The sequence below is a fragment of the Lethenteron reissneri genome, chromosome 15 (genome assembly GCF_015708825.2).
Source record: "Lethenteron reissneri isolate LAM-NWPU_2019-01 chromosome 15, ASM1570882v1, whole genome shotgun sequence".
Taxonomy (NCBI): Eukaryota; Metazoa; Chordata; class Hyperoartia; order Petromyzontiformes; family Petromyzontidae; genus Lethenteron; species Lethenteron reissneri.
This window is the reverse complement of record NC_083793.1, coordinates 9,354,997-9,367,829: the sequence shown is the minus strand read 5'-3', so window position 1 is coordinate 9,367,829 and position 12,833 is coordinate 9,354,997. Positions and strand designations below refer to the sequence as shown.

At 44.0% G+C, this 12,833-nt stretch overlaps 2 protein-coding genes across 2 annotated transcripts; both read right to left on the bottom strand.

Annotated features, from left to right (window-relative positions):
* Positions 1 to 1,257: 1,257 nt before the first annotated feature.
* Positions 1,258 to 7,895, bottom strand: TSR2 (TSR2 ribosome maturation factor). Its single transcript, XM_061551987.1, has 5 exons — positions 7,700 to 7,895; positions 6,257 to 6,347; positions 5,366 to 5,457; positions 4,550 to 4,720; positions 1,258 to 3,758 (listed from the first exon to the last, which is right to left on the bottom strand). The coding sequence occupies exons 1-5, from the start codon at positions 7,796 to 7,798 to the stop codon at positions 3,615 to 3,617; spliced, it is 597 nt and encodes a 198-aa protein (XP_061407971.1). The 5' UTR covers positions 7,799 to 7,895; the 3' UTR covers positions 1,258 to 3,614.
* A 308-nt stretch (positions 7,896 to 8,203) lies between these two features.
* LIN37 (lin-37 DREAM MuvB core complex component) lies at positions 8,204 to 12,438 on the bottom strand. Its single transcript, XM_061551986.1, is given in 11 exon segments — positions 8,204 to 8,462; positions 8,629 to 8,702; positions 9,178 to 9,264; positions 9,266 to 9,325; positions 9,737 to 9,906; positions 10,335 to 10,417; positions 10,531 to 10,557; positions 10,745 to 10,795; positions 11,152 to 11,227; positions 11,342 to 11,446; positions 12,323 to 12,438. Coding segments are annotated over 10 exon segments (750 nt in total). The 5' UTR covers positions 11,382 to 11,446; positions 12,323 to 12,438; the 3' UTR covers positions 8,204 to 8,380.
* Positions 12,439 to 12,833: the final 395 nt, after the last annotated feature.

The following is a 12,833-nucleotide window of genomic DNA, read 5'->3' as shown; positions in this document are numbered from 1 at the left end:
GGTCCAACGTGCACGCTGCATCCCTTCACCAACCCCGCACTGATCAGCATGAAGGTGCAATAGCCATCCCCCAATTCCCCCAAGACCCGCACATTGCGGGGAAGGGCTCTCATCCAGCAGTGGATTCGCGAGAGGTTTGTATACGCACAAGCACAGAGAGATAGGGGGATTCAAATAAAGTACCGGTTATTTAATGTGTAAATTGTATCAATGCCTTTATGTATGTTAACTTTCACATCACACCACTCATGCAGAATGTAACTCACAATCGCTGAGGAACCAAACAAGCTTGAAGGCAGAAGCCAGGCGGTTAGCCGGTACCAACAGTTGCCCAAGCGTTGCAGTCCTCTATATACTAAGATGTTTTTTTCCAGTACATTAATGAGGGTTTATACATTTGGGAGGAAACGGGAGGACCGGGAATTTAATCCACAAATGGCTGGACAATTGAGCTCGGCGTGCAGCAAGTCCTCCGGTGCCACCGCCGCTCACTCTCATCCGGGGAAAAACGATTCCTTGGTGGTCACAGGAGTTGGGCCCTCGCCGTCTCCTCCGCATGGAAGGGTCCCCACACCACTGCGTGTGGGTGTCCGTGTGAATTGCTAACGAGACTGAACCCCATACTGCTGGGTTCACTCCACAATAAATGCCCATTAATGAGCCACTGTTCCCTTCCATAATGTTTGACCCTATGTCAAACGCAGAACGGGATGAAGGCCTATCCACATGTGTTGGTTGTGGGGGTTGTTTCCACCATGCTTCTCCACATAGGTCAGTATGGATTCGTAGAAGCAGGGGGTGAGGAGCCCAAGACCGGTCCAGGTATCAGTCATCACTGTTAACGACTGCCAGGAATCAATCTCGGGTCAGAGTTCATAACCCATCGATCACCACTGCACCACCAATCTTGCAACTCCTCCCCCGTGTATCACACCTATGACAGGGTGGCATGACAATATTCTAACCAATGAAATGTGAATGCTCTATATATACGCATCATATTGCTTTGTCAATCGCACACTTGAATTGCATTTATCCACTGGTCTAGCAAGTCGTCAGGACGAACTGTGGCAGGAAGGCATGGTGGCAAGCGCTTGGGATGTGGAGCAGAGCCCAGCAGTTGAAAATATTTCTCAGAAACCTTCAACGTCTGCGGCGGCTCCTGCTGCCTCCGTTTGTACTCTGCAGCAGCAGCTGTCTTTTTATGTTAGATATAAAAATTAAAAAGAAATCAAAAGCGTTGCTTCCAATAAATCAAATTTATTTATTAAAAAAAGCCAGTGGATGTGTAATGAAAAAATCCAGTTTGCAAAGGAGACTCGGCAAAACAAAACGGTAGTAAAACATATATGAACGTGGGGAGTAATATCTTTAGTACATCAGATATTGCATGAATACCTTTCGATACTAAACACGAGCAAGAGCAATGTTTTACGCCCACCATAAACCAATTGTGCAAAATCCCCGCAACACAGGCACGTCCATTATCATATTAATGAAATGTTCTTTATGGAGGCGCACAGCTGCTGGCACGCGGTCTCCACTTTGCGTGATCCAGGCCGCCGGTTTGCCGGGGACCTCGAGCCCAAACTTGCCGCCGCGTCAAAAGTCTCTGCAGAGAGACGTTGGCAAGCGTGTGGTAGCGGCGATGGCAAAAACTGGCCTCCTGTTCGGCCCGGTTCGTGATGGATAGACGAGGTCGCGAGTGGCACGCCGCCGATGCTAGCGGTCCATCAATCACTTAGCAGTGCCCTCGGGAGGGTGCTGGGGCTTTGGGGGTGGGACAGGATTGGGTGTGGATCTATCCATCAGCTCAACACACCAAGGTCACACGTGCCTTACGACTCCTCGACTTGTGCACGCGTGGCTTTAAAAAAAAAAAGTGAAAATGCGCGTAAATAAATAAAGCCGGCTGTCGCAGTTGCCATTCGGTTTGTTGGTTTGCTCGTTCACAAAGTAAATCGCAACTCTGCTGGAATTTACTCAGTGAGCACGTTAATGCACCACAAAAACACGCGTTGTATATCGTCCCAATGGCTGGGCTGCACTTTTAACGCAACGTTAATTTGCGCGAGTAACGTATTTGGTAACGCTCCTACAATACGTCGTAAATAAATGCAGCAAACATCGACGTGCGAGCCCCGTCCTGCGACTCGCGTTGCCAATAAGGCTAATGGCAATCGCGCAAAATGTACGGCGCCGCGAATGCCGCGTAACTCTAACTTACGTCTCCATGGGCCGCGCGGGAATACAAACCGTGAGCCCGGCCAATAGCACGACGCACTTTTAATGAACGCGCAAGATTTAGGACTAATGCATTACACTTGCACGATGTGCACCACCATTATGGGGTGGGCTTGCAAAACAGTCCACTCAAATGGCAGAAGCGCCCCCTATTGCACACGTGTACAACAGCTTTTCAAACTCTGTTCGCACACCACATCCAAATGAACATGCGGCAGGGATTGCAAGAGTACCGGAGCAGCGGCGAGCGCAAATTAACCGAGTGCCCAACCACCAGTCGGGCACTGAGCTGGGCGCTCGGGAAACACTCCGTATGATTTATAGCTGCATCTTAGTGTGTGCAATGCAATAGAACCGCAGCACACTCTGCTCGGAGCCCGCTGCATCACGTGCTTTCAGATGCGCTTGAGCGGCTGTCTGGAACGCACTTCCTTCTGATATCAGGAAGCCACTGGAGGTATGCACTTTTAAATCTAAATTGAAAACTAATTTCTTTAGAACTGTTTCTTGTGTTTAGCTTGTCGTCCTTCCCCCGCATCCTGATTGGCACGGTAGACCATGGAAGGTGCAAAACAAGTTCAACATAAGTACAGGTAGTCCCCGAGTTACGATGGTCCGACTTACGATATTTCGATCTTACGATGGGGTCGTCGTAACGCATCTCCATCGGAAGTAGAGGACCTACCTGTACTGTACATACATTTGCACCCACTCAAGCTTGGGAATTAATTGTACTAATGGGATTTGAACGTATATACTTGATATATATCTATGTAAGGGGTGCCACGGTGCTGTGATGTTATCTTCCTCGCCTGGTGTGCAGGTTGGGGGTTGAAACTCAACCCCGATGCCTGCTGTATATTTGGAGTTTGCATGTTCTCCCTATGGTCGTGTGAATTTTTTGTCCAGGCCCTCCAGTTTTCCCCTCCATATTTAGAAACATGCGTCTAGACAATTTAAATTATTACACGGTTATCTGGCTTGACCACCTGGATGTGCAATTGCAGTTGTTGTTTAACATCTAAATCAGCCAAATGAAAGAAGATTTAGATTATTTTACTGCTATAAATGTCCACATGATAAACCGCTTCGTTCAGCCAAGTCACTTCTGAAAAAGCCAATAGCTCATAGGGCTTTACCTGGTAAGATAAAAATAGATTCGTTTTTATTTGTATTTATTCGGCGATTTGTTTACCATTCCTTTGCACTCCCGTCGTGTTTTTGTATTGTGTTTTGCGGTCACGTTCTGACCTGTCCCCGTGAAAAAAGATCTTTACAGCTCATCGGATTCCTCCGGTACAAATAAATATTCCGATAGTGATTCTGAACACATGAAGTAAAACACGGAGGCGGTGGGATGAGCGCTCGTGCTATCTCCGTCTCCGCTGGACCGTTGTCCAGCCGTCCTCGCCCGGCTCAGCTCTGCGCTGGCTCTCGCTGGAGCTCCGCGCGCTCGGCTGCGCTACTTCTCCCGACGACGGCGGCGGCTGCGCCGCTTCGGCGCAGTCCATGGCCTGAGAGAGCAGAGTTGAAGTTGAAGAGTTGATTAAGGGCAAGATGCGCAGGCGTTAGTTTGCAAAGCAACGGACCCTTAAGAGTGGAGGTTCTCAGCCCCTGGTCATGAGTTACTGCATACAAAAGAAATCCATCAATATGACTGTGGATTAGATTTGGCTAAATTTTATTTCCGAGAATTAAAGAAATACTGCATTTGCTGTCATGTGACAATCTCATCAGATGAAAGGGTAGCCGTAGGAGCAGCGCTGGGCAAAATCTCTTCCACAGCCAATCTCTGAGACATTTCAGGATGCGATGGCGAGAGCAAAATTTTAACAAATAAATTGAAAATTTTAAACAAAATAATCAACAATAGGCTTTAAAAGATTCACAAAATTGAAGAAGCCTCAGATTTATTATTGATAAAAATCACGTATTTCAACGTGTTTTAATTACAAATGTTTGCGAGGGGAACAAACATAACCAACTGTGGGATGACGTTGGCATGAATGACACAATATCATCTGCAACACAAGCAATCATAATCAGGTGTGAAATCTTTCTGTGGATTTTACACCTGATGACGATTGCTTGTGTTGCAGTCGAAACGTCGTGAGAATTGTATTATTTTATATTGATATTATTTTATTATTTCCCTTCTACGTGACTTTACCGAAAGAACCAAGAATATGAATCCCTGCAGTCACGAAAGCTTTAAATCAAACATTTACAATATCATTTTTGAAAATATTATTACAATTGGCCATAAGACCCAGCAGCTGATATTAAAAACATGCCGCATGATCACCTCGTCATTGGCTCCACCAGAATCGTCGTCGTCTTCGTCGCTGTCTCCGACGCGAGTCACGTTCAGCTTGTGGTTGAAGCTCTTCTGGCTCAGCGTCTCCATAAACTGCGTCGCTTCACTCGCACGCCCACCGGTGCAGAGGCCAAACAGCGTGCAGAGCTGTCGTGACACCTGCGCATGCACGCCCAGACAACAGCAAGCGCTCATTGTTTAACGTCTACGTACAAAGGAATGATACAGAGGTCATCGTGGCCCATGCGGTTGATGCCATAGCAACCTGCAATCGCTACCTTCCACTGGACTCCGTAATTAAGGTCCGTTCTTACAGTATCCCTAGCGTTTGGATATTTGCCTTTGACATTGATTATCGACAACTACATGCCCACCACAATGACTATTTGAATAGCCTGCACTCATCCATCCCACACACGTTTGAATCGGAATATTTACTTATACTGGAGGAATTCGATGCTATAAAGCTCATTTTCACAGATGTCCAGTAGGGACATCCACCCACCTCGACCTCCTTTTCCTCATTACATATACAAAACACTTTGTTTACATGATCTAAAAGGAATTTCCTTGTTTATCCAATCCTGAAATGAAATTCCAATCATCCTATGCAAGGCCTGAACATTTATTTTCTGGTTACATTCCAACTCTAACCAATACAGCATGATAGAAATTGCTACGAGTTCAAACAACTGTCTCTTTACACTGAATTTTACACAGAACTCCAGGTCACATCTATAATGAATTGTAATATAAAGTGCTTTAAAATAGGCTTAGGGATTGCTCGGGCATCATCCATGGTACCTGTGGTAAGCTGTCATCTTCGATGACTGTGTCAAACTCATTGTTGAGGATATCTGTCATGAAGTCTTCCACCTCGAAGGACTCCAAGTTGCCTGCAGAATGAAACATTCATCTTCATGTCTTCCAATCATATAGTAGTTCATCGATTAATATCGTACTATCATATCCTGGCCATTTCACAGCCCAGTTGGTGCGAGTTTCTCAAACCTCCACCGGTTCCACAATTTTTGGTAAGTACAAAGCCCCGACTTTGTCGGGCTCAAGTTATTGCTCGAGGAAAGGTCCTCCGACTACAGGGGGATCTCTACAGAATACCTAGATGTCTCTTAAGAAGCAAGAGTACCCACACTACCCTCACTGATGATCTACTGACTCCCCAGTTGTGGGTGAAAATAGACGTGGAGATTTAAGGATCATTCACATTGTTTCAACTGTAACACGTACAAAACACTCATTAAATGGAAGTGGTCATATATGCCAAAGGAGAACACACACATAAAAAAGTGAGATATAGTGCTACTTTCCTGGGTAAATAATGGGCACCATCATTATTACCGTGCTTGAGGATAAGTGGCACAGTAGTTCACGCACTGCGCCAATTAAATCAGAGTTAAATTCCCAGCTACAATCAATGGCAAGCAATACCTCAACCAGTCCTGGGCCCTTCCCCTTCACCGACACACACTAACCAGCGTGGTGAATCATGGTCAAACAACTCCCATGCCCGACACGGCACGGGGAGGCCCTCTTTCTGCAGTGTATTGACTAAGGGGATATTACATGTACGTATATGTACCAAACCCTCGTGCATTCGATCGCAGGATTAACATGCTGCTTGATACAGAACTCCAGAAAGAACAGTGCCGCACAGCAATGAAGTCAACTCCGTACCGTTTTCGTAGAAAAACGACTCCACAACACCCACCATCCACTCAGCTTTCTGCTGACTGTACACGCCTCCGAAACCATTCTCCACCGCTATCTGCAAGGGAGAGTGGAGATGGCCAAAAGCACAAGCAAAAGGTTACGTGTCTCCCTGTTTGATAAGCATGGAGCAGTGTTGATTTTATTTTACAGCCTTCAAGCCAGTGGTGAGGAATTTCACATTCCTATGACATGGACCAGCGAATCAATATAAAAAACGCCGGTACTTATTTTATTTACACCGCACTGAAATTTGACGAACTCCTTAACTGAAAACGCCGTCTCAATCCCACTCGTACATAACTTATATTATCCCACTATAATTGAAACGTTTGCCACACCTCATTAGTGAAACGATTTCCCAGTATATCTCCCTCCAATCTTGTCTACCATCCGACAAGGTTGGGATTGATGTCAACGGTTATGGGAAATATTCATCCAGCAGTAGATTGACAATGGTTTATGCTAACGACGAAGCCAACGTTTTTACTCGAAACCGTCCTATTTTGCACGTGGTTCTGACTGAACACGATATATTTAATTAAATTAATTAAACGAGACTGAATTCCAAGCCCTCCGATTAGCACGGTTGGCTAATTACGGTGCGAAAGAAGTCCAGCATACATCCAAGACCATATACCAGGGGTCGGCAACCAAAATAACAAGAAGAGCCATTTCTTTCCAATTCGGTACAAAATTCAGTATTTCAAGAGCCGCAATGCATCTGAGTACATACGTACTCATCGTCAAGAAGCAGCCCGTAAAGAGCCGCATGCGGCTCCGGAGCCGTAGGTTGCCGACCCCTGCCATATACGAACAGGAAGACGTTAGCATCAACAGGACTTTCCATAGAATGATTGCAGGAGGGAGGGCGGGTGAGGAGGGGCTTATGAAGTTACCGGGCAGAGGGGAAAGGAAACGTTAGTATTAAGGTGCACACACAGAGACACGTATTAAACCCATACTTACACATGTTATGCGGTTCATGCATTTACTCTGAAAAACCTCGATTAGTCTCGAGGCGGTTTCTTAACGTGGATTCCTGGCCAATCCTGTGAACGAGTTATTTTCACTCGTCGACTTACTCACTTAAAACGGGTGAAGTGTATCGGTGGCAAGACAGGATTTTAAACAAAAAATAGACGTTTACTTAAACCAATCTCGTCTTTTACTTTACGTACCTGAGACTATGTGTGGTTAAGTGTAATTATAAGGGTGCGTTAAGTCGACCGGCTTAACCAGGGTGCGAGCATTGCGGCTCTACCGCCAGGGTGGCTTGAATTCAGCAGGAAAACTATGCGACGGCGGAGGGTCGCTCTTTGCTAGGCCCGAACGCACGCGCGAAGCCCACAAGTCAACCTACAACGAAAACTGAAGGGGGCGACGGCTCCCTCAATGTGACACGAGTACCTGCAAGACCGGCCAAGCCTTCAAGACGGTTTCCACGGCCGAGTGGAAGAGTGCGCAGGGATGGACACGTGAAGCGCCCTGGCGGCTGGGCGCAGCCATGTTGACAAAGCGCGATGCATTGTGGGCCCTGGGGGGTGTGTGTAACAGCTGACTCAATACGTAACCACTGATTCACTCAGTCGTTCACGTGCGTATGTTGAACTTCTTTCGCGCCGTACGTAGCCAACATCGGAGGTGCGGGTTGAGTCGTTCGTTAACTCGTTTATTCAGCCGTTGGTTCAACGCACGCACTCGTTAACTCGAGTCGTTTATTAGCTCAAGTCGTTCTCATTCAATCGTTGGTTCGAATTCAGTCGTTCATTAACTCATTTAAATGTTCGTTAACTCCTTCATTGAGTCGTTCGTTAACTCATGTTTCTCCACATATGTTGAACTTCTATCGCACCGTACGTAGCCAGCCACGCGAATCGGATGTTTTGTAATTTAAAAACAGACTAGTACAAGAAAAATGTAAATGGTTTATTTGGATCAACTTAACATTCTAAAATTTTAAAATATTACATAAAAAATATGTTACAGAAGCAGATGTATACATTCGCATGTATATAAAGACATTTTTATACAGTTGATTGAAGATGTATAAAATGTGATAATGCAATTTACAATTAAAACACAGAATCATCATTGTCGGTCAAACATCTCTTTTAGTATCTTCATGCTTTCCGCATAACGCATCTGGTTGTGGTGGGAGGCCACCCTCCACCTGAAACGAAATCAAGAAGAGTTGAAAACGATTGTGGGTCCTATGGTATAAAAGCAGGATTAAAGTATATAAGCAGAGTTTATATATAAAAAAAACTTCCATGACAGTGGGCCAAACAAATAAAGATCAACCAAGTTGAAACACAAATTCAACGGGCTGCACTCACTTTTGCCGGATCTTCTTCCATCGTTCCATGTGGTTGTACAGCAGAATGGGATTTGGTGGTGCCATTTCTTCCGGCTGAGAGCACAAAATAGGTTTTGAAGCAACACGAGAATATTTATAACAATCACAACTTCCCTCTCCCGCATCCACTGCTTCTGCTCACGTGTGTTTTTAACCAAACCTGGTTGCAAAAACAAAATGTTTGTCAACTGCATTATTAGAAATGTGCTCACACTATAATGTGGCTTTACCAACATGGACAGGGATTCATTTTATTAACTTTGTAACCGTTCATTTACCATGCCAAACACATCTTTTCTGGAAATATCTACTCAAAAGCACAATTCTCATATTTAGAATGCTTAACCTAATCGATGATTTTAAGATTTAGAAACGAAGTTAGTCGGGATGATATAATTATATGGCTTCTGGACACTGTAAATGTGTTCACGTGGGAGGTTTTGTAAATCTGGAGGAAGAATACACATGTTCCTATGTTGATGTGACCATACTGACATGGCCTATTAAAATAGCTTCTGTGCACACACACCATGCGGATGTTAAGGTGTTCATCCGGTTGAGGAATGGGGGAAGGGATGCGTAGATTGATGTGAACTCCATTTTCATTTGTTGGTGCTTGGAGTGGGTGGAGGCAGTCGTGACACTTCCACACATTCCCCGTTCAGGAATTCTGTCACCTGATCTTCCAGGTGCAGCAAACGTACTAATTAGTTCAAACAGAAAAACACACAACACAAAACCACTACACAAATACAATTCAGCAATATTTCAATTAAGAAACATGTTATGCATTTAACTATCACAGTGATTGCGTGTAAATTGAGAATTTTTTTTACCTAATATTGGAACACTTGACCATTTTTTTTATACAATTAAGTACCATTCTCATAACTGAGGAATTATCCATGAAATGTGTATTCCTTCTTTTACAATATTCAGGCTAAGAGACAGTCTTATTTAACTTCCCACACTTTCCCAAATGGTCAAATGTCTTCCTCTTCCCCTCTTACCTTCCATTTTTCCTTGCAGAATCATCATATACCCTGCAATTAGCAATTCACAATGGATATGGAATAAAAGTAACGCACGCCTGTATTGTCGTTTTCGGTGGAATCAGTGATGGTGGTGAGGCCAGTGCCATCATCCTTGTGCCCGGGGTTGTTGCTCATCCAGGCACGGCAGATGGGATAGAGGGGCGTCGTCTCATTGAACCGAGCAAGGTCCACACTCCGGTCAAACAATTTCATCACGTACGTGTCTGTTGTCCAGAAGAAAAACGACACAAGACAAATGAGTGTATGTGAAGAAAACCGCAGTCAACCGAGTAACATAACTGTTTTGCACATTTTTAAAAGATGTATTATGAAATTGTATTTTAATTTAGTAAAAAGAAACATACTCTGTTTTGGATGGCTGTTTTCTGAAATGAAATCATCCACATCCTTTCTCCTCTTCCGCAGTCAACCGAGTAACATAACTGTTTTGCACATTTTTAAAGATGTACTATGAAATTGTATTTTCATTTAGTAAAAAGAAACGTACTCTGTTTTGGGTGGCTGTTTTCTGCAATGAAATCATCCACATCCTTTCTCCTCTTCCGCAGTCAACCGAGTAACATAACTGTTTTGCACATTTTTTAAAGATGTATTATGAAATTGTATTTTCATTAAGTAAAAAGAAACGTACTCTGTTTTGGATGGCTGTTTTCTGAAATGAAATCATCCACATCCTTTCTCCTCTTCCGTTTTTGATGGGGGAATCTTGTGCTCCTGATTATTTAAAATGCATAAAAGGTACCATAGTCAGAATAAATAGTTAATAATGTCAGAACATCTCAAAGGTAACTGCTAAAACGTTCCCAAATAACGTTTTGCTTACTCACCGTTTGATGCCAGTAGGTGAAGTGTCCCTGTAAAAGCAGAAGAGATTCAATATGAATGTAATTACTGGCCAGGCAATGTTTACATAGTTATTTGTTTATAAGCAATCCCACAGGGAAAATGTACAACACCAAAGCATATCCATAAATACCATTAAATACACTTGGAATGTGTGCTCGTGTAACAATGTAAAACTATTTGCACGTAAAATCTTACTTGGTGTTGAATTCATTCTGACCCAGTCTATGTTCACCTTCTTCTTGTTCTCTGCAGACAGTTTAATCTCATTAATGTTCCGGCACTTAGGGTGAAGTAATCATATTTAAATAAAAATATAATCACAATGATAAACTTTGCACCCAACATAAAAACCGTTAGAACCCCTATCTGTCAGTTCATACTCCTGACATCATACGATGTTCAGCCTTTTGGCAACAAATGGCTGAAGAATTGAAATAAGATCACCCAGTTCATAGCGCAGTGTGCTAAATTCTGTGCCACTGCTCCACCCCACTCTTAAAATTTGCACACTATGCTACATTATGATTGTTCAAGCAACAAGATTTCAAATCTCAATGCAGTTATTTTACACATACACACCACCAGTGAAGTGTCGCAATTACCTTTCCTGGTCATTTTTCTCTACAAGGAACTGCAGCACTGCATCCAGCTTGTTTCGTGCAGCTGAAGGCTCCCCGTCTGAAAGGTAAAAAAACATACACTATCAAAAGCCAGCATCATAAGCTCATTTAATATGCAAATGTGTAATATGCCCTTACGCGTTTATACAATCAATTGGACGATGAGACTCACCTTTTTCCACCTTAACTCGAACATTGGACATTTTTGACATCTTTCTTGGGTATAGGCCACTGGAGACTTGACTTTTCTTTTTAAAAACAATTAAGATCGGTAGATCTGAAAACCAGTGCAGAACAAAAAATATGAAATAACAACACATTAAAACAAACATCCAAATGATCACTATATCAATATGAAAACTAGCATTGCACCGTGCTCATCTTTGACGGACCTGAGCCAGATTTCAAAAATCAACATCAGTGATGGGAGGGGTGGGGCGTTACCAACCAGATGCGATATGGGAAAGCGTGACGATGAGACTGATCAGTCAAGTCTCTAGCATTTATATCAGATGCCGACTTCTCAAATATAAGTCTACAGCAAAACGACACAGAAATGTGAAGACAACAGCAAAAGTAATTTGGCATGTATTAATATTCACGTTTTAGTCACGCAGTGCTTTAGAATGAAGTCTTGCGACTAGGCGTGTATTTGTAATGCTGTCTCTGCAAACGTTTGAGCGTTATCTCGTATATGCGCACCAAGTCGTCTTCACGTACTTCAGTTGTTTTGTACAAGAAATAAATCTCATCCGAAGCAACCAAACAACCTAATTCAAAACCCTCATTGAAATCGTGCCGAGACTATTTGAGGAATTACCGACTTTATTTAATCTCCAGATGAGGTTTCGGTCCCGAATTAGGGCGATTCATTGGCGTGTTACTACAATTAAGAAACTAAAACAATTTAACTCATTCAGCAGCCGCTAAAAGGCGGCCAATTTGAAACAGGGCAATGGGCTCGCTGCGCTCCACCCCACGGGGGCCGCGGCGCCCCCCGGAATTCGGTAGGCAACTCAGGCGAGACCGAGGCTCGAGGTCGTAACTAGGCCTTGCGGCGAGCCGCCGTTCGTCGCGCCCGCGGTTGAAGTTCGTACACGCCACTCGAGGGGATCATTTGGAACTCATCAATCGCGGCCGCAAACGCGAGCACCTTGTCGGGTTTACGAGGCGCCCTGCGTGGCGGCGAATACAGCTCGGCTCACACAGCGAAGGTTCATAGCAGTCCGCCAGACGCCATCGCCAGCCTCCGATTGGCCAAACATCGCGTTGGCTGCGTCACCGCGTTGGTTGCGTGCAACGTGATGACGTACGTGAAGACGTCGTTACGTCATCGCGCGGGGCGTATTGTGGGGTGACGTCACGATTTGCCACGTGCGATTTCTTAAAACGAAACAATTTTTTTACATAAAACTTTCGTGACTGCAGGGATTCATATTCTTGGTTCTTTCGGTAAAGTCACGTAGAAGGGAAATAAAAAATAAACAATGAAATTCTCACGACGTTTCGATTGCAACACAAGCAATCATCATCAGGTGTGAAAACCACAGCAAGAAAACCGCCACTTTTTTCAAATTTTCTTGCTGTGGTTTTCACACCTGATGATGATGATTTCTTGTGTTGCAATCGAAACGTCGTGCGAATTTCATTGTTTCAATTTTTAT

Excerpts from the sequence above, each read along its gene's own strand:
- TSR2 (XM_061551987.1), bottom strand. The coding sequence starts at position 7,798 with ATGGCTGCGCCCAGCCGCCAGGGCGCTTCACGTGTCCATCCCTGCGCA. Across the intron at positions 6,348-7,699 it reads AGGCTTGGCCGGTCTTGCAG|ATAGCGGTGGAGAATGGTTT; the intron begins GTACTCGTGTCA and ends TCTCCCTTGCAG. Across the intron at positions 4,721-5,365 it reads AAGATGACAGCTTACCACAG|GTGTCACGACAGCTCTGCAC; the intron begins GTACCATGGATG and ends GTGCATGCGCAG.